Genomic DNA, 25921 nt, shown 5'->3' with positions numbered 1-25921 from the left:
GCTCATGAGGATCGTAGATATATTTTTTGTTACACGAGAGAGGATCATAATACTCTTTGATCTCTTTCGTGTAGGCTAAAGCAAATTACTTCTCTTTCTGGTCAAGTTTAGAATATGTCAACTTAAGAACATTAATTATTGATAGCTAGAGCCAATATCCCATGAAAAATCAAATTCCGGTTGAAGTTGAGAATATCCACAAATAATAAATTTACTTGCTAGAATCGAGTGTCTGACAAAATGGAAAATGACAAACATTATTTAAAGCAAGAGAAAATACTAAAATGCTTTAAATATTGTCATGGATTATGAATTGTATTCGGATGCTGCATGATTGTATGTGCTAGGGCTGCTTTGATATTGTTGTGCTTTTAAACAAAAATTTTTTGTTGTATTGTGAGAATGATTAATTGTGTTAGGGCTTGTTTAGTAGTTGCATCAAAAGCTAGAATTAGTAAACGCAAGAAGTCAAAAAGCAAAAAAACTTTAAAGGCACATGTTTGTCCTTAATATTATTTATATTTCAAAGAAAAGCATTCCAAAACCTATTACTTTAGAAAGGAAAAAATGACTTGGTAATGAAGAAGGATTTCAAACCTAAGGTCATTCATTTAGCTCAAAATCCATCTTCAATAAAGGAGCTAAATCCTAGTCAACATTGAACTAAATCCTTTATCACTACGCCAAATGACCATCATGCTTGCCAAACATAGCAAGCCCAGTAGCCCAAGGCTACATTTTTTGTGGGCTTCACTTGCTTTTATTATCATCTCTCTCTTCTCAATTCGATTCTCATTATCTTCTCTTCTCTCTCTCTCTCTCTCTCTCTCTTTCTCTCTCTCTCTCGTCTAAAGAAGATCAGGAAAGGGTTGGACGACGTAATTTGATGGTAGTGTTTGGTGTCATCGTAGTGTTGAGTTGGGTGAGATTTGGTGGTGGTGGTGGTGTTTGATTGTGTGAGATATGGTGGTGGTAGTGGTGTGAGGTAGAGATGATAAAAATATAGTTCATGTTGCATAATAAAATAATAATATATTAGATGGCTAAAATGTAGCCCCAGACTACATTTAGCCCTCATGACTGAAAATGGCCTAAAAGATCAATTAAAGTCAGCCAAGTGACTAGGTGAGCGTTTTTTTTTTTTTTTTTTTTTTTTTTTTTTTCTCTCTCTCTCTTAATTTAGCTTAATTTTAAAGTTTTTTTTTTATAGTCACTTAGTAATACGGTCTAGTGATTTTTCCTCTTCACTTGTAAGTGAGAGGTTTTAGGTTCGATTCTCACCAAAGACGAATTTGAACCACATTATTGCTAGCCCATTGTGAGGCTAAGCCCACCTCCTCTCTCCCTCAGTGTAGATAATATCGTTTGTTAGAAGAAAAAAAAAATTATATAAACTTGTAATCATCATGATATATTCCTAATTAGTATAATTTCAGTTTTCATTCCAACAAGTAAACATGTTGAAAAAGACATAGTACATAACTCTTGTTTGATTGCAATCCAAACTCGGAGTTGCTAAGAAAACTAAGCTTAGTGCTTTAAACTCATGTCCTTCGCATCCCATATATATGTTGGTTAGATTAGGATTAAGGTTATTACAGTTGAATGACTAGCATAGTGGTCTAAGTTGGGATAGTGTTTTTTATTTTGAAGGTAAAACTTTCGAATTTGGACTCCAAAATTTCAAATTCAATATTTTCTGAAAAATTGGAATGAAAATTGAAATGCATTTCTATCTGCCCGCACGTTTTGTGAGTGAAGCTTCTGCCTTCCTCACATCTGCTCTATCCGTCTTTGACTAGTAGGCCTGTTGTCAGAAACTAGAAATTTCCTCTACACTCTATATTTCTAGCCCCCTTAAATTAACAGATTTAGGGGAGGAGAACAACTTCATTACTGGTGGTATCTTCACGGTCATTGGAATATATTCAAAGTGTTCTGAACTGATTCTGACAAAAAAAAAAAAAAAATTCAAAGTATTCTGACTTTTTAAAGTTATATACTCAAAATATGCATTTTGTAATCAAATTTTATATTTTATTGTTAGTTTTGGATACCTTTTGCTCATTGTTTTTCTATTAAACATAAGTAAAAATGTGGGACCCACAATTCACTCATTATCTTTTAATGGTCAAATTAACCGATTGACTAGCAAATGTATGACATTGTAACGAATTTGTAATTTGATATATGATATTTCAATGTTCAAAAAATGAGGTCTGAGTTTGTTATGCGATTGAAACTTGAGGATGCAAAATGTAATTTATCCTAAAAAGAATAAGCATACTAGTATACCAAAAAAATTGAATTTATACATAAGTATATACCAAATATTAAGAATGAACAATAAATTGCATGTGCGAAAAAGTTCAAGAATCTTCAAAACCATATATTATATGAATTTCAAAATTATGTTCCAAAATTTTTGAGATTACTCGGATTCTAAAAATTTTGAATTTGAGATTGTGATCCGATCCGATCCGTTCCAATTTCAAAATTTGAAATAGAAATTGAAAACTTTGTTTCCACTCCGACCCATACGAAAATTAGACCTAAACTAGCATCACATTTGAGTAAGGGTTTGACTTCCAACGTCCAACTTGACAAATTTGCATATTTTTGTATAGGAATGCGGTGTAATGGAATAAAGAACAATAAATAATGAACTCAACTAAATTCAAATATACATATACATGGAATCAATAATGTTGGAGGACTAATGGATTCTTCAAACGTTCACACCACGATAACGAAATATGTATAAAGTCTAGATGTTTCTGTAGCAAACCCTATGTCCCACCTATCTTCCTCCTCCTCTCATTGTTCTCCTCTCATCTCTTTCTTTTCTTTCCTTAATCTACTGTCTACTTTTAATGTACGTCGTAAAGCTAGAACGAATTTGAATCAGTTGTTGGTGTCCCTCTCGATTCTGACTCATATATATATAACGTCAAAATATTAATATCTAGGTTCATAAAGTGGATCGAAAACATGGGAAGAGGCCGCTTGCTTTGGTTGAATCGGAGGAGAAAGAGGAGGATCAAATCTTTCCTGTCTACTCGACTCGATCTCAGCAAGACACTTCTGCCATGGTTTCAGCTCTAGCTCAGGTGATCGGAAAAAATAGTGTCCAAATTAATAACCCACTTGATCAAGTGCAAGGATTAAATCCATTAATCACCTCACAGTCCAGCCCTACAGAGACTCAATCTCAACCGGTACTACTTCAAGATCAAGGTATTATATTTTATATATTATCAACAATGAATTAATCTTCTTTTTGGTCCTCTGTGACAAAAATAACTTTTTGGTATATTTCCAGCAGAACTACTTGATCTCCCTCATAGGGGATTTAGGGAGCTTCTGTATAACTAATCATATCGTTTTCATCCACCTTTTAGTTATGTGGATTGTGGCGTCCCTATTCTCTCCTACTGCTCACTCTTTATTTCTGGCATTGAGATTGGATGAAGAGGTTGTGCAGAAATCATTATCCTTATATAGTTATAGATTATCACTGTAGCATCCTTTCTCTAGTATAATGCTTCAACTTATTTATTCATTTTTTCCTGATCTGAACTTTTCACATATATTAGAAGAGATAAATACCCAAGTGGTGCATATTAGGATTTCGTGACCCAATATTAATTTTGTGATAGTCATCTTCATCGTCAAATTTTTTTCATAAACCTGTCTTAATTAGTAAAGTACAAGTTCTGAGCTAATGTTCGAGGGACCATATTTTCAAACAAAAAGTGAAATGTTATAATGTGTCAAATAACAGTTGAGAACTACAGATAAGAATTGAACCTAAGAAGCAGCGAGTATTGACTATGTTCAACTAGCACGATCCTTCTAGCATTACTCAAACTTTGGTACTGTCTCCACCTATGTATGAAATGATTCTTTTTCAGGTTTGATATTTTTGAGAAATTAATAAATATGTTTGTGTGAAGGAAATTTGAGGAGACAACATTACAGAGGAGTGAGGCGGAGACCAGGGGGAAAGTGGGCTGCTGAGATTCGTGACCCGGTGAAGGCAGCCCGAGTGTGGCTGGGCACTTTTGACACAGCTGAGGCCGCAGCACTAGCTTATGATAAAGCAGCACTCAACTTCAAAGGAAGCAAAGCTAATCTAAACTTCCCCGAGAGAGTTCAAGGGAGCTCTGAGTCAGGTTGCCTCACATTAATAACTACTGATCAACATGACAGCTTGAACATTAATCCTCCTCAGCCTAATATTACTCAATCTTCCAGTGTTTTCGATTGTACACAATATAATAATGTCACATCTTCTGCATCCTTGTTGTCGTCGTCCTCCATGCCATCTCAACAAGCGGCAGAGCTCCCAAGCTTTTCGATGCAGTTCGGTTCTTCTTTTTCGAGTTCAAGTTCGGGTCCTCCTCTGAAGTATAGGAAAGACTTTGACAGCAGTCACTCAAGATGATAAGAGTGAATTAATAGTTAAGTGAACGGTAGGAGATCAGATTGAACGATCGATTAAGCAGAGTAAAAGGCTCATATAATTTTGATGCATGTGTGTTTTTCTTTCCATTTTTTGGTTCTGTTTAATTTCTGCTCGTCTAAAACAACTTCTTTCTTATATCAAATTAAGTTCACTTCAGTTTGTACTTGATGACAACTAATTTGACAAGAAGCTAGATAAATTTTTCATGCATGTGTGCGCCACCCTGCGTATGGTATATATTGAAAGTTATTTTCGTATATCCCTTTTTACATGCACACATCTGGACATAGTGTGCAGAATGAGAAAAAAATTGTATATTTCAAGCAGCATTGGAGCTTTCCACTCCTTCCCTAGATGCTATCAAGACGGAATAATGAAGTTAATTAATTTGAGCGAGTATCAATAAGCTCATATATGAAGCATGCAAATTTTGGTGAAGGAGAAAATTCCATGATGCATGAGAAGGTGAAGGAGAAAATTCCATGATGCATGAGAATGAACTTTACTTAACCCATCAAGCTTGCTAACTTAACTAAGAGAGAGTGAGGGTTTGTATACACGCCTGGCGTAGAACATAATATGATAAACATTACATAGCCCATATTAGGGCAAAATTTAGAGAGCTGAACCTTGACAGATACGTCCATGGTTTTATATCCCCTATATTATATGTATAGATCTATCATCTATGCATGTACATGGTAACTTTTGAGTTATATATATATATATATATATATATATATATTATTGATTACTTAAAACCTAGACAGACCTTGATCAGTATACGCAAGAGAGTGTGAAATCGTGTGGACTAAATGGGGTGGTCATCGAATTCGGCAGTGAGTGACAGAAGCCTTGGAGTTTAAACACGACAGCTAAGTCTGAAAATTGCGGTTGTTTTGGCATCGATTTGAAATGTGTAGTTACTGATAACAAGGGTCTCACACGTTTTTCGTTACTGATTCAGAATAATATTATTTAGATACATAAAGTTGACACATTTGTTTTTATAATATTCTCTAGCACAGGTGAATCTTGCATCCAATTATATGGCCTACTGCTTTATTAGGTGTGTAATTAACATGTGTGTTAGTTTTATATATTCAAATAAAAAATAATTATGCTATTAAATTTAGGATAATGAACGATGCAATGCACTTACGTTAATCATCGTTGTTAAGACGTTCAGTTCCTATATCATATTAATAGAACTGCTCTATTAAGGTCCTAACTTTAAGGACTTATAAGGTCCTTGTTCATATGAGCCATCAAATTAATTTTATAGTAGATTAAGCTATCAACTTAAATAAAAGATTCGATAAAATTGGATGTGTGATTGGATTTGCAGAGTTTAGATATTTCATGAGGAGATTAGGTTTTGTAGATGGAAGAGATTCGACATAACGTGAAACCTTCTTCTCTTCTTATTTATTTTGTTTATTTGTTCTATCAATTAGTATTTTGTCTTTGAATAACAAAAATTATTTAATTTGAGGCTCATACGAAAAAGTACCTCAGAGGTTCTTAAAATGAAAACCTCAAGAGAGGAGCTTTGTCATGTTAAATATTATCTAAAGTCCATGGTGCCGTATCCAAATTAATGGATATATTCAAAAGTCAAAAGTAATAGTTTTATATCATCTTTGTGTTTCACTAATATTTTTCTCAATTTTGTTTTTTGGTCAGTGTTCAACTTGAACAGATGGATTCATATCTTAGGCAAGAACCGCCACTACTGAATACCTCCAATAATGGTATATGCCATGTCCAAAACATCATCTATAAAAAAAATTCCTAATTAAATTTTGGGTGTGCATTAATATTCCTTGCACATTGATTTCAAACTTGGAGCAAAGTCTTTTTAGATATGACCCACCTTATTAAGAATTTCCGTCAAAAAATTATGCACTTGAAGCACACGTAATCTTCTTCTAAAAAATAAACAGTAATTGCATTTGTGCTATTTTTTTAAATATGCGTGTGTTACATGCTTAATTTTGACAAAAATTCTCATCGAATTGGCTTTCAGAATCAATACTCCACATTATATCAAATTTAGAGATCAAGAATTACAACTGCAATTTATGCTTCTAACAAATGTCAATCATATGGATAGTTTTAAATTTAAAAAATATAAACGCAGGGTTTACTCGAAGTCAATGAAAAAAACAAAAGAAAAGAGGACAAAAAGAGTAAATTTTCCACTCCTCGTATGAGTGGGGAGATGACTGGTAAGTGGACCACAATATTTTTTGGAGCCGAAAGAAAAATGATATTCGGCTGGCGTTGACTTGCGTTCCAGTCTCTACGCCAATTGCCAAATAGATCAACTGTATGAGTTTTTGGTCCCCTGCTTCTGTCTGTGTTCGTTTTCATAGCCGACTCAATTTGTTTTGTCGGCTCCAAGCTTCAAACCCTTCGGCTTTCACATTTACCTTTTCTTTCATTTCACTCGTGTAAATGTAAATACAACGATTTCCGCACATTTCGCTTCTCTTCTTGCACATTTTTGTTGAATTTTAGCTTTAAAATTTAATTAATTAAGAAAAAAGATTTTACACACCTTGTTTGAGTGATTCAACAAATAAAAAACTTAAGGGTTGGAATTACGAAGGGGTGTGTATGAGGTAAAAATAAATGTCTTATGCATGCTCATGAAAAGTAATTAAAAAAAATAAGGAAGATGAGTTCTCATTTCTTTTATCACTTAAGAGCCGTGTTAGATAAAAGACTCGCGCACAATTTCGAATGAGAGAAAGAAGTGAAGAATCTTCTTTTCAACTCTGACTCTTAGCTGTTTGGGAATGTTATGACTATGCTACTCAGTACAAATATTTATAATTCTCATATTTTAACAAAAAAAATAAGGTAGTGTCACTAATGGGCTGGACCGGTATCGGACTTGGTAACTTCAAGTTGGTGTCGAACCGGACCGGACCGGATTTTGGGGCATAGTGACTACTTGTTTACTCTTCTTTTCTCTTCCACTATGCTAATTGTTGCACATAAACAGTTGAGAACATACAAAATGTTATTGCTTCAGTGGAGTTTTTCATAACGTAATACACTAATTGGTAGAGTTAGGAATGCTAGAGTTAGGAATTGGTAAACTTCGTACACTCGAACGAAAACAATCGGGGCACGTAAAAATCATGAAACAAATGATTTTGATGACATTGAAACGTTATATTTAGATGGTGTAACCACAGAGGTTTAATAACATATACAACAGGAATACAATAGCATGACTTAGAATAAGACCGAAATAAGCAGAGCAGAGGAACATTTTTTGTTTTTTCATCACTGCTTTCCTTGTCCTCCTTAGAGCTTTAGGACAGAATGCTAGAATAGGCTTTTTGTAGGCGGGTGCTGGCTTCATCCATGTCTACCGACCATCGTTTTCCTCATAACATTGAACAGTATAGTTTAGATAATCTATGATACAATATCAGAGCAGAATGACTAACTGTAAACATTCAGTGACTATACACTATACCGGCAACATGGGGTAAATGTGCACCCCATTGTCTATATTCAAGCCTATCTTTCCAGCATTCACCAACCACAACACCTTGATTTCTATCTGGATCATCGAAGGGAGGGGTTAAGTTGATTAGGCTTTTCACCGTTCACCTAGAAGGAGTCCAAAACTTGATACCATCGTCCAAACCGCTACAAATATCCACAAAAAAGAACACCATGTTTTCTAACAATTAAATAGAGCATTCAAAGCGAATAACTATTTTTATATTTTTGGCTTCTCAATATCATATAGTTTATATAGGTTACGTTTTTTTTTTTTTTTTTTGGGAACAAACTGAGAAGTGAGTTAAGCCTCACAATGGGCTAGCAATAATGTGGTTCAAATTCACTTTTAGCGAGAATCGAACCCAAGACCTCTCACTTACATGTGAAAAGGAATATCACTAGACCGTAGTACTACATTAACCGTCTGACTTGTTAATAATTAAAAGAGTAATAATACATTTATCATAAGTTTTATAATATGTTTGTATTATTTCTCTAATTGAGATAAGATCCGTCAATACAAATATTATTCCATGGTTACAAAAGAGATGAGACAAGTATGATATAGAAAATATAGCAAGAGTGATATTTAGTGATTGAAAAAAAAAAGTCAAATTATTTGTAATGTTTCACACGTAACACAATTTAGATGTTTAATTTATATACTCAACAATATAAAAGGAATTCACCTTCAACATTTGAGAGGTAATTGTTTCAAAACTAAGAAACTCTAACTTTCAATTATCTTCATCCTCTAGCTAAGTCGTTTTCTACTCGCATCACACTGGTCACTCACTTATCTATACTTCTTGGTTTCTACATACAATTATCGTGATTTTACAACTAGTTAAAATATTTTTCCTCGCAATATTATATATATATATATATATATATGTATTAATAAAATGGTTAAACATGTACAACAATAATATCTATCTAGAAGTTATCTTGAGGTACACTTGTTCTAATGTTGAAAGATGTCACAAAGTCAAATATCATCTTCTACTATTAAATAAGAATGATATATGTAATAAAAGCCAATAGAATTGAAGTAATATGCATTACATCTCATATTTTATTGAAATTGATAAAATATTTTGACCACTTTCTTCTATTTTTCCCTTGACCAGTTTCTTCTTTCGGTGGGTACGTTCGAGCGAGTATATATTCGTTCATTCAGAAAAGTAGAAGTTGCAGTTAATTAGTACTACAGCTACCTAAAAATGCATAATCCATGGACGAACAAAACATAAAAGTAGTACTCTCTTTAACTATATATATATGGCAGATCCGTGAATGGTAGCACTTATTTTACATAATTTTTGACACACGTTTTTGTGGAGCTTACTCCATAATGTATTTTAACGATCCGAATTATCTATCATTTATAACGTCGTTCATAAATCATTCTTACAAAAAATTAGGTAAATCCAAAGTCATTAAGAATTTAATTGTAGTGAAGAAAATAAACGAATACGGTTTTATAAAAAAAATTTAACCCCTTAATTCAACTGTAATATGGTTTCAGACTTTGATGATTTTTGGTAACCATAATTTTTAAGGAAAGACCTAAATAATTTATGATTCGATTCGTTGAAGTATATTACTATTCCCATATAATATGTATAAATATATATCTGCAATTATGCATGCAGTGACTTTCTTATATAGTTTCCCTTGCTGAAAAGTAAAATACAAAATAGAACCATCGAAAATCGGCTGAATTGACTCAGTCCCACTCACGGCTAAATTGATTTGACCAATCCATTAAATAATTTTTGTAGTTATGACTTAAGCTACTAGTTCGTGTCGCTCCTTTGGACGGCTTCTCTTTTACGATTCTCTGTCTCCTCCATTTGTCTATCTTTTCGGCTCTAGCTAGTCGTTTTTGAGCTCAACTATAGCTTGTTTATTTATCCTTCTGTTATTTTGTTTTCTTTTGCTTTCCATTTTCTTAATTCTGGAAGTATTTTCACAAAAATTCCATGGGAGGTTTACTAGGTTGGGAGTTGACCGCTTACCCCGTTAATTATCGGTTTAATTAGGGCACCTTATTTATAGTGCTTAATTAGTTATATAGAGTCAATAATATGGACTTTTACGGGCTAGCTAGGGTTTTAACTTTTACATAAAGATTTACTGTATAAATGCGTTTTTCGCTCTCATGACTTGGCCGTACTGTAGAGTTCCTGTTAGGGTTTGTATATATGAAATAGTTCCTGTTTAGGGTTTGTATGTGTGAGATAGAGCAACAGACTTCCTTGTATTTCTATAGCGATGGATTCATGTATGCTTCAGAAAGTTGTACATATATATTTACGCAATCATGGATTTAATTATTTCAAGTTCGTGTATATATATATATATATATATATATATATATATATATATATATATATATATTTGAGTTTATGGAGATCACTCACTTCGTGAAATCACACAGTTCGATAATAAGACCCTAATATTCTAGTTAGAAAAACCTAATTTAGCTTGAAAAGAGTTTGAATAATTTTAAAAGAGTTTACAAATCGTTGTGTATCAACGCCAACAAAGCCATAGCAGCCAAAAAGACAAGTATAATGCTTGTGTCCCCCATAGAGGGATTTATTTGTTCACCCGCTTATGATTAACAAACTTTTATCATCCGAACATTATAAGTGGAACTGCTTATTCTCTTTATCATCACCTAAAGATCATATATGCGAAAGGTTATTCAATTTGAAGATCTTTAATTTAGTCATTCGTATGCATAAAACAGACAGTTCATCATAAGGACCCTACTCGTTACCAAAACTGTTGATTGGTTTAACACGTATGGATGACTAAATGATCTCCAAATTGAATGATTTTTTCATATATGATCTTTAAATGATGATAAAGAGAAGAGTAATGCTAGGGAGACCAGCTAAATTTGTAGATAAAATTTACAAACTAAATGACGTGTCACCAATAGAAATGAGCACATTTATTAAGTCTGAAGTAATAATCCAATCATCAACTTCCATGTCATTTAGTTTACAAAATTTTGTTTGCAAATTTAGTCTCCATATGTTCGGACAGTAATGTTAATTGTAAGTGGGGGGAGGAACACAAGCATTATCCAAAAATTATTCAATCTGGAGATCTTTTAATCATTTATATGCATAAAACCAATGGACAGTTCATCATGAGGATGCTAAGCTAAAATTGTTGATTAGTTTAACACGTATGGATAACTAAACGATATCCAAATTGAATGATTTTTTTGCAGATATAATCTTTAACAGATGATAAAAAGCGTGAATAGTTTCATTTATGATGTTCAGATGGTAAAGGCTCGTTAATCGTAAATGGGAGGACAAGCAAGTTCTCCATAGAGGGACACGATCATTATCCAAAAGGTAAATAAATAGACACGGTAATATTTATTGTTATGTATCAATTTACATAAATGAAACAACCAAGATACTTTGCTCGGGGAGCATATTCAAATGACTTTTAATGAGCATTTTGCATTTCTTATTAGCCTGAAAGCTCTCAAACGAGCAATTTTTAAGGGATGCAAATATTCATCTTGACGGGAACATTTAAATTTATATCTATATTTGCATCTTTAGAAGGTTGGCCCTGCAAGTTGAAGAGAAAATAAGAAAGCAATTGATAACAGTGTTCAGCAAGAAACCAGAAAATACAATAGAGAAGAAGAAAGAGAAAGAAAGATAGAGACGAGAGATAGAGAGAGATATGATATTTTTGTGTATTACAATCTGATTGCTGCTTACAAGATATTTCACACTTATATATGCAAGTGTTATCTTATCTCCTAAGCTATATGACCTCTCATCTCTAACTAACTAACTGTCTTTTATATTCCTTTTTACACATTTATGTCTTTGACCATACTACCCTTCAATATCCCCCCGCAATCTGAACTTGGGGAGCCAAGTTTAAGATTGGAACAATGTTTGACAAATAATGGTCCGTGCAACCCCTTGGTAAGAATATCAGCAGATTGATCTTCAGTGGGAATGTAGGATACAGCCAAATCACCTTGTTGCACTTTCTCGCGAACAAAATGATAATCCGTATCCAAGTGCTTGATGCGAGAATGAAAAACTGGATTGGCACTTAATGCAATCGCAGACAAATTATCACAGTGAATAACAGGTGATGTGGGCAGAAACACATCCAAATCCTTCAAGACTGCCCTTATCCACGCTAGATCAGCTGCAGTGTGAGCCAAGGCTTTGTACTCTGCTTCAGTAGAGCTACGAGAAACAGACCCCTGTTTCTTTGACTGCCATGAAATAGGACTGTTGCCAAGAAAAACAAGATAGCCAGTCACAGACCTCCGAGTGTTGAAATCTGCTGCCCAATCAGAGTCTGAAAAAGCCTCGAGACTCGGTGTTGTAGCTGCGGAAAATACCAGACCATATTGGCTGGTACCCTTAAGATACCTTAAGATTCTCTTCACTGCGCCAAAATGAACCTCAGTTGGGGCTTTCATAAATTGACAAATTGAATTAACCGCAAAAGCAATATTTGGCCTAGTAAAAATCAGGTATTGCAGAGAACCAACAATGCTTCTGTAAAATGTAGGATCGGACAATGGCATTCCTTCAGTGAGAAGCAACGAGTTGTGTGGCTTACATGGTGTTGGGGATGACTTACAAGAATCCATACCAACTTTATGAAGCAAATCTGTGATATATTTCGATTGAGTGACACATATATCCCCATTTGAAGGATATGAAATCTGGAGGCCTAAGAAATAGCTAAGTCTGCCCAAATCTTTCAGCTCAAACACTTCCGAGAGTTCGTGAATGACCTGTTGAATCTGTACAGAATTCGAGCCTGTCAAAATGATATCATCCACATACAACAGGAGAATAGTGATATCACCACCAGTGTGCTTAACAAACAAACTTGTGTCAGACAAGGAATCACGAAATCCCATAGCACACAGATAGGTGGTAAACTTAGAATTCCAGGCCCTTGGTGCCTGTTTAAGGCCATACAGAGATTTAACAAGTTTACAGACATAAGTAGGACAGGTTGGATCCACAAAACCTTGAGGTTGGTGCATATAAACCTCTTCTTGTAAATCCCCATGCAAGAAGGCATTTTTAATATCCAATTGTTTCAATTCCCAGTGATTCATCGCAGTTATAGCAAGAATGATTCTGACTGTTGTATGGCGAACAACAGGACTAAAAGTCTCGGAATAATCAAGACCATGCTCCTGTGAAAACCCTTGAGCCACCAATCGAGCTTTGTATCTCGATACACTACCATCAGACTTCCTTTTGACCTTGTAAACCCATTTACTACCAACCACAGATCGATTACTAGGATATGGAACTAGCTGCCAAGTCCCTTGAGCCCTGAGAGAGTCATATTCTTCCTGCATAGCTTGCTGCCAATGGGGAAGACTTGCAGCTCTGCGAAAATTAGAAGGCTTTTTAGTATCAGTAATAGCTGTCACATAGGAATAGCCACCAGAGAACACTTCATCTGCTGTAACATATAAAGATTGTAGTTCTGGAAAAGATGTCAAATAAGCAGCATAATCTTGCCGTTGTATAGTCCCACTTTTCAAGCGTGTAACCATGGGATGACTAGCCACTGCATCTGGGGACATGGAATGATTGTCAGAATGTTCACTGAGTTGAGAAGAGACTGGAATTGATACCTCCAATGGAGAACTCTGATGAACAGACAACAAGGGTGAGGCATTGACTTCTGGAGGAAATTCAGGAGAAGCTACCATGTCAGAACTGGAATGCACATTGGACACTTGCTGCGAAGAAACTGGATCTAATGTCGAATCTGCACTGGATAGAGATGTTGTACTGTGAACTGCAGGAATAGGCATTTGAACCACAACCACATCACTTGATATGTTCTTAGACTTGCCAGGACTAAGACATCCTCGAGATAAGTCTGTTTTATAGGGAAACATTTCCTCATTGTATATCACATGCCTAGACAATAACAATTTACCAGTGTTGATATCAAAGCAAATGGCTCCTTTGTATCCCAAGGCATAACCAAGAAAAACACACAGGGAAGATCTAGGTTGAAACTTATTACTGGTATATGGACGCAGGAAAGGATAAATGGCAGTACCAAAGACCCTAAAAGTATGAATATCAGGTGTGTGTCCAAACAATATTTGATAAGGAGACTTAAACTCTAAGACTTGAGATGGCATTCTGTTAATCAAGAGAGCTGCATGAGCACAGGCATGATACCAGAACATTTGAGGCAAACTTGCTTCTGTCATCAAAGTAATAGCAGTTTCAACTACATGTCGATGTCTCCTTTCAGCAATACCATTCTGCTGAGGAGTATAAGGACAGGAAACCATGTGAGAAATGCCTTTACTTGCTAGAAACTCCTTAAACTGTTTACTCATATACTCACCTCCCCCATCAGATTGAAAACACTTAATGGAAGCATGAAACTGATTAAACACAAATGCTGTGAACTTCACAAAAATAGAACAAGCTTCTGATTTATTAATCATGGGAAAAATCCACATGAATCTGGAAAATTCATCTACAAAAGAAATGTAGTACCTATAACCTTCTATAGATGGGATTGAAGATGGTCCCCATACATCTGAGTGGACTTTCTCAAACAAACACTTAGCTTTATTTTGTCTTACTGGAAATACTTGTCTACACATTTTTCCTTGTGCACAAGATGAACACAAAGATGAACAAGAATCTTTACTAGTACTAATCTCAGCAGTTTTCAACATTCTAGCTAAAATATCCCCTGATGGATGCCCTAGCCTTTGATGCCAAATCGCAGTCCTGACTTTCTGTCCCAAGAAGGCAGCACATTGACTCAACCTTGTAGCAAATGATTGATCAAAAACAGTGGCTGGAATCTTGAAAAGTTCCCCATCATCACTCCTTCCGTGGTACAAAGTCACCCTTGTTGCTTTGTCCTGTATAAAGAAATCCACATCATCACAAACAAACCAACAGCCATTATCTTTACATAACATTTTAACAGAAAGAAGATTGGCAGTAATTTGGGGCACATGCAACACATTATGCAGAATTAAAGCATTAGTAGGAGTTGTAATTGTAGAAGAACCAATGTGCTTGACTGCCAAACCTTCACCATTTCCAATAGTTATCTTCTCATCACCATTGTATGAATTGACTTGAGAGAGTGCATGAACATTGGAAGTCATGTGATGTGTGGCTCCTGTGTCCAGAATCCAAGTATCCCCAGTGGATAACCCATGTCCAGTGTTCTGTGATGGATTCTGTCCAATATGAGCCTGTGCAGTCATGGCAGTCAAGGAAGAGGGTGGTAGAGTACCCTGATAGGCAAAATTATTACGATGATAACACTCCAGGGCAATATGGCCTCTTTTCCCACAAATCTGGCAAGCAAGAAACCCTGAATTTCCAGTAGCAGCCCTATGAAAACAATTAGCTGCTGTATGTCCCCTCCTAGAACATATTTGACATTCGGGTGACACACCAGATCTGTAGGATGTATTGCCATTCCAGGTATTACTCCTTTGAAATCCATTACCAGAAAATCCACTGCCACTCTGTGACTGAACACCTTTACCATTGCCATTAAAACTACCATTGTTCCCTCTGTGACCAGATGGATTTCCACTACCAGAGAAGTTTCTTGAACCATTACTCAAACCAGTATGATTATTATGAAAACCTCTGGAGCCAGATCCATCTCCATTAACATACATTGTTGCCATAGATGTACTCAAGGACTTCATTCTGGATTCAATACTGGCCTCTGCCCCAAGAAGTTGAGCCCTCAAATCTTTGTATGAAAGCGGAGAATCCCTAGCCAATATCACAGTTTTTATCATCTCAAACTCAGAAGGTAAACCAGATAGCACAGCTATAAGAAAATCATTCTCAGTGATCCTTTCTCCAGCAGAAACTAGTTGATCCTTAATGGCTTTAACCCGTAAAAGAAACCTATCCACAGATTCCCCACCTTTTTGAATAGTGTGAAACTCACTTTTCAGTTGATTGATTCTAACCATAGAGACAGATGCAAATCTTTCTTGCAAACAAGTCCATGCCTCACACGCTGTCTTGCTACCAATAATGTGTTCCATAACATCATCAGATAGTGTAGCAATGAGAAGACTGAGCAAGGCTAGATCCTTCTTCACCCAATCTTTATATGCCATAGTAACTTCAGTTGTAACTCCGGACTCTGTATCAATAACAAATCTCGGAGGACATGGATCTTCACCCGTGAAATGATCAAAAAGATCATACCCCCGAAGAACAGACTGGAACTGAAAACTCCATTTAACAAAATTGTCATCCTGAAGCTTGACCGTAAGCATACCAAGTAACCCTTCAATCTTGACATTCGACCCCATTGAAAAATCAAACACTGCACCAAAATATGATCTGAATACCAAAAAAAAAACTACCCTTCGTTGTTAATGGCTATCGGCCTTTTTCTTTCTCCAACACACAAACACGTATCACAATCAAACAATGGCTATCGGCCTCTTACAAACTCAAATAATGGCTATCGGCCTTTAATCTTGCTAATAATGGCTATCGGCCTTCAAATTCATAGACAAGAACCAAACAATCTTCACCTAGAACATATCACAAACAGATGGTGTGCAATGCGAAAACAGAAACCAAGAACCTGATATGAACGAACCCCTTGCCCCCTTTTTGACAAAGAAACTCTATGATCTTGCAGCAAACATTAATCAGCACTCGCAATTCTTTAAACTTCAGCGGAAGAAACGGCACCTAGAATCGTCCGAGCGATTGATACCATGATAACAGTGTTCAGCAAGAAACCAGAAAATACAATAGAGAAGAAGAAAGAGAAAGAAAGATAGAGACGAGAGATAGAGAGAGATATGATATTTTTGTGTATTACAATCTGATTGCTGCTTACAAGATATTTCACACTTATATATGCAAGTGTTATCTTATCTCCTAAGCTATATGACCTCCCATCTCTAACTAACTAACTGTCTTTTATATTCCTTTTTACACATTTGTGTCTTTGACCATACTACCCTTCAATAGCAATTACGTAAACCAAGAGCGAAAATGAATGAGATACAAATTTGCATCTCCCATATTGGAGTTAAACAAGGACGCCAAATTTATAATGAAGCAAGTTTGCACGCCAGGTTGGAAGGTTTTCTAGTTCCAGCCAACTCTGTTACTGTCAGGAAAAAAAAAGACTTACATGAAAAAGAAACACCAAATAGCAAACAGATTCATCGTGACGCTAGGCTGGAAGGGTGTTTGAGTTCGAGGTCGAACTGATCCTGTCGATGTCATCACTACGAAACTAATAAGGAGCAAACTTTGAGCTCATGAGGATCGTAGATATATTTTTGGTTACACGAGAAAGGATCATAATACTCTTTGATCTCTTTCGTGTAGGCTAAAGTAAAATTACTTCTCTTTCTGGTGAAAGTTTTCTGGTCAAGTTTAGAATATGTCAACTTAAGAACATTAATTATTGATAGCTAGAGCCAATATCTCATGAAAAAACAAATTCCGGTTGAAGTTGAGAATACCCACAAATAATAAACTTACTCGCTAGAATCAAGTGTTTGACAAAAATGGAAAATGACAAACATTATTTAAAGCAAGAAAAAAGTACTAAAATGCTTTAAATATTGTCATGGATTATGAATTGTATTCGGGCGCAACATGATTGTATGTGTTAGGGCTGCTTTGATATTGTTTTGCTTTTAAAACAAAATTTTTCTGTTGTATTGTGAGAATGATTAATTGTGTTAGGGCTTGTTTAGTAGTTGCATCAAAAGCTAGAATTTGTAAACACGAGAAGTCAGAAAGCAAAAAAACTTTAAGGGCACATGTATGTCCTTAATATTATTTATGTTTCAAACAAAAGCATTCCAAAACCCATTACTTCAGAAAGAAAAAAAACTAACTTGGTAATGAAGAAGGATTTCAAACCTAAGGCCATTCATTTAGCCCGAAATTGCTCAAAATCCATTTCCAATAAACGAGCTAAATCCTTGTCAACATCGAATTAAATCCTTTATCATTGAGCCAAATGGCCATCACGTTTGCCAAACATAGCAAGCCCAGTAGCCTAGGGCTACATTTTTTTGTGAGCTCCACTTGCTTTTATTATCGTCTCTCTCTTCTCAATTTGATTCTCCTTTTCTTCTCTCTCTCTCTCTCTCTCTCTCTCTCTCTCTCTCTCTCTAAGGATGAGCAAGTAAGGGTTGGATGGGGTAATTTGGTGGTAGTGTTTGGTGTCATTGTAGTGTTGAGTTGGTGAGATTTGGTGGTGTCTGATTGTGCGAGATCTGGTGGTGGTGTTTGATTGTGTGAGAACTGGTGGTGGTAGTGGTGTGAGGTAGAGATGATAAAAATATAGTTCATGTTGCATAATTAAATAATAATATATTAGATGGCTAAAATGTAGCCCCAAACTACATTTGGCCGTCATGACTGAAAATGGCCTAAAAGATCAATTAAAGTCAGCTAAGTGGCTTGATGAGCGCTTTTTTCTTTTCTTTTCTTAAGTTAAGCTTAATTTTAAAGTTTTTTTTTTATTTTTTATTTTTATTTATATATATAGTCACTTAGTACTACGGTCGAGTGATATTTCCTCTTCACTTATAAATAAGAGGTCTTAGGTTCAATTCTTGCCAGAGGTGAATTTGAACCACATTATTGCTAACCCATTATGAGACTAAGCCCACCTCTATCTCCCTCAATGTAGATAATATCGTTTGTTAAAAAAACAATTATATAAAACTTATAATCATCATGATATATTCCTAATTAGTATAATTTCAGTTTTCATTCCAACAAGTAAACATGTTGAAAAAGACATAGTACGTAACTCTTGTTTGATTGCAATCCAAACTCGGAGCTGCTAAGAAAACTAAGCTTAGTGCTTTAAACTCATGTCCTTCGCATCCCATATATATGTTGGTTAGATTAGGATTAAGGTTATTACAGTTGAATGACTAGCATAGTGGTCTAAGTTGGGATAGTGTTTTTGATTTTGAAGGTAAAACTTTCGAATTTGGACTTCAAAATTTCAAATTCAATATTTTCTGAAAAATTGGAATGAAAATTGAAATGCATTTCTATCTGCCCGCGCGTTTTGTGAGTGAAGATTTTGCCTTCCTCACATCTGCTCTATCCGCCTCTGACTAGTAGGCCTGTTGTCAGAAACTAGAAATTTCCTTTACACTCTATATTTCTAGCCCCCTGAAATTAACAGATTTAGGGGAGGAGAACCACTTCATTACTGGTGGTATCTGCACGGTCATTGGAATATATTCAAAGTGTTCCGAACTGATTCTGACAAAAAAAAAAAAAAATTCAAAGTATTCTGACTTTTTAAAGTTATATACTCAAAATATGCATTTTGTAATCAAATTTTATATTTTATTGTTAGTTTTGGATACCTTTTGTTCATTGTTTTTTTATTAAACATAAGTAAAAATGTGGGATCCACAATTCACACATTATCATTGAATGGTCAAATTAACCGATTGACTAGCAAATGTATTACATTTCCAAATTATGTTCCGAAATTTTCATGATTACTCGGATTTTGAAAAATTTTGAATTTGAGATTGTGATATCCTATCGGATCCGTTCCAATTTCAAAATTTTGAAACCGAAATTGAAAACTTTGTTTCCAATCCGATCCATACGAAAATCAGACCTAAACTAGCATCACATTTGAGTAAGGGTTTGATTTCCAACGTCCAACTTCACAAATTTGCATATATTTGTATAGGAATGCGGTGTAAAGGAATAAAGAACAATAAATATTGAACTCAACTAAATTCACATATACATATACATATACATGGAATAAATAATGTTGGAGGACTAATGGATTCTTCAAACGTTCACACCACTATAACGAAATATGTATAAAGTCTAGATGTTTCTGTAGCAAACCCTATATCCCACCTGTCTTCCTCCTCCTCTCATTGTTCTCCTCTCATCTCGTTCTTTTCTTGCCTTAATCTACTGTCTACTTTTAATGTACGCCGTAAAGCTAGAACGAATTTGAATCAGTTGTTGGTGTCCCTCTCGATTCTGACTCATCTATATATAACGTCAAAATATTAATATCTAGATTCATAAAATGGATCGAAAACATGGGAAGAGGCCGCTGGCTTCGGTTGAATCGGAGGAGAAAGAGGAGGATCAAATCTTTCCTGTTTACTCGACTCGATCTCAGCAAGACACTTCTGCCATGGTTTCAGCTCTAGCTCAGGTGATCAGAAAAAAAAGTGACCAAAGTAATAACGCACTTGCTCAAGTGCAAAGAATAAATCCATTAATCACCTCACAGTCCAGCCCTACAGAGACTCAATCTCAACCGGTACTACTTCAAGATCAAGGTATTATATTATATGTATTATCAACAATGAATTAATCTTCTTTTTGGTCTTCTGTGACAAAAATAACTTTTTGGTATATTTCCAGCAGAACTACTTGATCTCCCTCATAAGGGATTTAGGGGGCTTCTGTATAACTAATCATATGATTTTCTTCCTCCGTTTAGTTATGTGGATTGTGGCGTCCCTATTTTCTCCTACTGCTCACTCTTTATTTCTGGCATTGAGATTGGATGAAGAGGTTGTGCAGAAATCATTATCTTTATATAGTTATAGATATCACTCTAGCATTCCTTTCTCAAGTATAATGCTTCAACTTATTTATTAATTTTTTTCCGATTTGAACTTTATACATATATTAGAAGAGATAAATACCCAAGTGGTGTTGTTGACCTTAAAAACTACCAAGCCTATGTGGTGCGCAGGCCGAGTAATTAATGAGCTAACTATGTCCTTCGGTTGTGTACGAGGTGTGCCAACTCGTTGGCCGAGTTCGGCCAGGGAGTAAAATATGTTGATGTGGCGTTAGCCACACTGCTGACTTCTTGATCTTGCAACTGCGTCCGATGAAGGAACACGTCTCGACCTTCCGGTTCTAGAGCCTGAAGACAAGGCTGCTAGTTTTGCGAAGTTCAATTTCAAATTCAGCTTTCAATGTGCCGAATGTAGTAATCTGGTAACACCTCACTTCGTCGAGAAGGTTGATGAGATGGCCTCTACCAACAAGGACTCGGAAATCCTTGTTGACCAAGACTTGGATAAATAACCAGTTGGTCTCGAAGCAGTGATGTCTATCCAAACTGAAGGTGCTCCTTGATCGGCTTATTCCACGGCTCTAGTGTTGTCTATACAAACTGAAGATGTCGCCGGTTGCCTTCACAATGTTGTCTATCCAAACTGAAGATGTGTTGGTGAGAAGAAAGGGGGAGAGGAAAAAATCTCAGGGTTGTTGAGAAGCTTTGCGCAGGGCAATTTGTGTGTTGATTTGGAGGGGCCCTGAATGATGCACTTCCCTCTCTATTTATAGCAGCGAACCCCCTTATGGCCAAACTAAAGATATCCATTTGGATTAGAACTCCTCAACCCAATCTGATTAGGTTTTGATCAATCCTAACCCCTATAGGACTTTGAACCAAGCTTCTTAACGAACCAGATTCATCCCCTAATTCTAAGCATCCTCATCTTTAAGACTTCTCGTTGCACTAGGGTTCGACTACCTCACCCTTATCTAAACCAATCCTCTCCGTAATAGGATTCGGCCGACCTTGATTGGACGGCCCATGAAAGGATTCCAGATAAATGTTATTGGACCGAGAACGACTCTAAGCTCAGCCCAAAATATTATTTTGGGCCCAAACTGGTGCATATTAGGATTTTGTGATAATCATCTTCATCGTCAAAAACTTTTCATAAACCTGTCTTAATTAGTAAAGTACATGTTTTGAGCTAATGTTAGAGGGATCATATTTTCAAACAAAAAGTGAAATGTTATAATGTGTCAAATAACAGTTGAGCACCACGGATAGAATTGAATCTAAGAAGAAGCGAGTATTGACTATGTTCAACTAGCACGATCCTTCTAGCATTACTCAAACCTAGGTACTGTCTCCGCCTATGGATGAAATGAATCTTTTTCAGGTTTGATATTTTTGAGAAATTAATATATATGTTTGTGTGAAGGAAATTTGGGGAGACAACATTACAGAGGAGTGAGGCGGAGACCATGGGGAAAGTGGGCTGCTGAGATTCGTGATCCGGTGAAGGCAGCCCGAGTGTGGCTGGGCACTTTTGACACAGCTGAGGCTGCAGCACTAGCTTATGATAAAGCAGCACTCAACTTCAAAGGAAGCAAAGCTAAGCTAAACTTCCCCGAGAGAGTTCAATGGAGCTATGAGTCAGGTTGCCTCACATTAATAACTACTGATCAACAAAACAGCTTGAACATTAGTCCTCCTGAGCCTAATATTACTCGACCAACTTCTTCCAGTGCTTTCGATTGTACACAATATAATAATGTCACATCTTCTGCATTCTTGTTGTCGTCGTCCTCCATGCCATCTCAACAAGCGGCAAAGCTCCCAAGCTTTTCGATGCAGTTCGGTTCTTCTTTTTCGAGTTCAAGTTCGGGCCTTCCTCATAAGTATAGGAAAGACTTTGACAGCAGTCACTCAAGATGATAAGAGTGAATTAATAGCTATGGGAACGGTAGGAGATCAGATTGAACGATCGATTAAGGAGAGTAAAAGGCTTATATAATTGTGATGCATGTGTGTTTTTCTTTCCCTTTTTTGGTTCTGTTTAATTTCTGCTCGTCTAAAACAACTTCTTTCTTATATCAAATTAAGTTCACTTCAGTTTGTATTTGATGACAACTAATTTGACAAGAAGCTAGATAAATTTTTCATGCATGTGTGCGCCACCCTGCGTATGGTATATATTGAAAGTTATTTTCGTATATCCCTTTTTACATGCACACATCTGGACATAGTGTGCAGAATGAGAAAAAAATTGTATATTTCAAGCAGCATTGGAGCTTTCCACTCCTTCCCTAGATGTTATCAAGACGGAATAATGAAGTTAATTAATTTGAGCGAGTATCAATAAGCTCATATAGGAAGCATGCAAATTTTGGTGAAAGAGAAAATTCCATGATGTATGAGAATGAATTTAATCAACCCAGCAAGCTTGCTAACTTAACTAAGAGAGAGTGAGGGTTTGTATACACACCTGGCGTAGAACATAATATGATAAACATTACATAGCCCATAGGGCAAAATTTAGAGAGCTGAACCTTGACAGATACGTTCATGGTTTTGTATCCCCTATATTATATATATATAGATCTGTCATACATGCATGTACATGGTAACTTTTGAGTTATATAATATATATATATATATATATATATATTATTGATTGCTTAAAACCTAGACAGATCTTGATCAGTTTACACAAGAGAGTTTGAAATCGTGTGGACTAAATGGGGTGGTCATCGAATTCGGCAGTGAGTGACAGAAGCTTGGAGTATAAACACGACAGCTAAGTCTGAAAATTGCGGTTGTTTTGGCGTCGATTTGAAATGTGTGGTTACTGATAACAAGGATCTCACACGTTTGTCATTACCAATTCAGAGTAATATTATTTAGGTTCATAAAGTTGACATATTTGTTGTTATAATATTCTCCCGTACAAATGAATCTTGCATCAAATTATTTGGCCTACTACTTTATTAGGTGTGTGATTAACAAGTGTGTTAGTTTAGGGCAATTAGATTTTAGGGCCTATATAAGATAATTTTAAGATTATAACCTGAATAGGTTTCAAAATCTTATTTAAGTCCCTAATATAATATTCACCACCACATCATATTACAAGATACCTCTATTACCTACCATATTTACAAACTTTGCCATTAAAATTGTCACATCCCGGCCCGGGGCGGATCACTTCCCGGGCCCGCTCCACCACCGTAGCACGATATTATCCGTTTTGGGCTTACCATTCCCTCACGGTTTTGTTTTTGGGAACTCACGAGCAACTTCCCAGTGGCTCACCCATCATGGGATTGCTAAAGCCCCCTTCTCACTTAACTTCGGAGTTTCGATGGAACCTGAAGCCAGTGAGCTCCCAAAAGGCCTCGTGCTAGGTAAGAATGGGAATATACATATAAGGATCACTCCCCTGGGCGATGTGGGATGTCACACATCCACCCCCCTTAGGGGCCCGACGTCCTCATCGACACACCACGGCCAGGGTTAGGCTCTGATACCAAATTGTCACATCCTGGTCCGGGGCGGATCACTTCCCGGGCCCGCTCCACCACCGTAGCACGATATTGTCCGCTTTGGGCTTACCATTCCCGCACGGTTTTGTTTTTGGGAACTCACGAGCAACTTCCCAGTGGGTCACCCATCATGGGATTGCTCAAGCCCCCTTCTCGCTTAACTTCGGAGTTCCGATGGAACCCGAAGCCAGTGAGCTCCCAAAAGGCCTCGTGCTAGGTAAGGATGGGAATATACATATAAGGATCACTCCCCTGGACGATGTGGGATGTCACATAAATTGTCAACCTATTCCATAATTAAGGCTTAAATATATTTTTTTAATAAACCATTCAAAATTCAAAAACGTTTAAATTTTGTTACGAAAGTCAATAAGATAAATCCAACTAAGGTAAATTATACTAATTTATACTTGCTGACAAACAAATTAAGTCTATAGTAATTTTAGGTCAGTCACCTTAAGAAGTCAAAGATAGAAAAATCAACTACAAAAACAATAGGTTAAAATATTAAATAATAACCCTTAAAATATATATCACAAAAAAACAGTATAACAAATCCTTATTATCTATATATATAGGAATTGGATAAGCGTCGGTATATATATAGGTATATACGTGCACATTGGTACGAAGATATCAGTATGGAAGTGCCGGTACATATGTACACATATGTACATACATATATATAGGTACGAAAGTATTGATACATTAGCTTCAGTATGGAAGTGTCGGTACAGATGTACATATAGGTGTGGAAGTATTGATACATTAACATCAAAAGAAAAAATCGGTAGATTCGATGTATGAGAAGGTAAAAATACATCATTAACACTATAAAAAAATGGTAAAAATAAATCATGCACTATTAGATGTATAAGAAGAAGAAATATTAGATGTGGACGGTGGCCATAGCCTTTTCTTCTTACACGGTTGAAGATAATTTTTTGGGTTGGACAAAAAGTTTCATTTTTAAGTAGAATCATTTATGTTAGCAATAAAATGAAAAGTTATAAATAAATTAAATATGAGACATTATAATTCACTCAAGTATAATATAGGAAGAAAAAAAATTAAGTCTGCCATTAAATATAAATGTTGATTTGGACATAAGTCAAAGGACTATAATTAGTTTTTTATCTTGGTTAAGGTTTTAGTCTAAAATAATCTTTTTCAAGGATTAATATCTAGTTTCCTATTAGTTTTATATATTCAAATAAAAAATAATTATTTTATTAAATTTAGGATAATGAACGATGCAATGCAATTACATTAATCATCATTGTTAAGACGTTCAGTTTCTATCTATATTAATTAATGAAATCCTCTTTGTCAACTAAAAATGGTGAAAAGACAACTTAGTCTTCTATCACACAAAAAAATGATGGGCAATAATGTAATTTCATAGGTCCAAATTTTACTATTTTTTTATTGAAGCCTCATCTACATGTAATGTTAAAATATCTCTAATATTAAAAATTAAAAAATTAAAAACAAAAAACAAAAACAAAAACCTCTCACTCCCCCACGTTCTCTCTCTCTCTCTCTCTCTCTCTCTCTCTCTCTCTCTCTCTCTCTCTCTCTCTCTCTCTCTCTCTCTCCTTCTCATTTTCTAAAAAAATATGTTCATACACACAAAGTGTGTAGGCAAATACTAATATCATATTAATAGAACTACCCTACTAAGGTCCTCACTTTAAGGACTTATAAGGTCCTTGTTTATATAAGCCATCAAATTAATCTTATAGAAGATTAAGCTATC

The 25921-nt window shown here is 35.7% G+C and overlaps 2 protein-coding genes across 2 annotated transcripts; both read left to right on the top strand.

Annotated features, from left to right (window-relative positions):
* Window positions 1-2809: 2809 nt before the first annotated feature.
* On the top strand, window positions 2810-4674 carry LOC137711732 (ethylene-responsive transcription factor ERF114-like). The gene is made up of 2 exons (XM_068450988.1): window positions 2810-3237; window positions 3957-4674. The coding sequence occupies exons 1-2, from the start codon at window positions 3090-3092 to the stop codon at window positions 4445-4447; spliced, it is 639 nt and encodes a 212-aa protein (XP_068307089.1). The 5' UTR covers window positions 2810-3089; the 3' UTR covers window positions 4448-4674.
* A 15448-nt stretch (window positions 4675-20122) lies between these two features.
* On the top strand, window positions 20123-22555 carry LOC137709870 (ethylene-responsive transcription factor ERF114-like). The gene is made up of 2 exons (XM_068448847.1): window positions 20123-20381; window positions 22059-22555. The coding sequence occupies exons 1-2, from the start codon at window positions 20123-20125 to the stop codon at window positions 22553-22555; spliced, it is 756 nt and encodes a 251-aa protein (XP_068304948.1).
* Window positions 22556-25921: the final 3366 nt, after the last annotated feature.

This window comes from Pyrus communis, chromosome 12 (genome assembly GCF_963583255.1).
Source record: "Pyrus communis chromosome 12, drPyrComm1.1, whole genome shotgun sequence".
Taxonomy (NCBI): domain Eukaryota; kingdom Viridiplantae; phylum Streptophyta; class Magnoliopsida; order Rosales; family Rosaceae; genus Pyrus; species Pyrus communis.
Note: the sequence above shows the minus strand (reverse complement) of the source record. Positions and strands in the feature narration are given on the sequence as shown.

Bases quoted from the DNA above. Each gene is read 5' to 3' on its own strand.
- LOC137711732 (XM_068450988.1), top strand. From the start codon at position 3,090: ATGGTTTCAGCTCTAGCTCAGGTGATCGGAAAAAATAGTGTCCAAATT. The intron at 3,238-3,956 runs GTATTATATTTT...GTTTGTGTGAAG, and splicing joins GGTACTACTTCAAGATCAAG to GAAATTTGAGGAGACAACAT.
- LOC137709870 (XM_068448847.1), top strand. From the start codon at position 20,123: ATGGATCGAAAACATGGGAAGAGGCCGCTGGCTTCGGTTGAATCGGAG. The intron at 20,382-22,058 runs GTATTATATTAT...GTTTGTGTGAAG, and splicing joins GGTACTACTTCAAGATCAAG to GAAATTTGGGGAGACAACAT.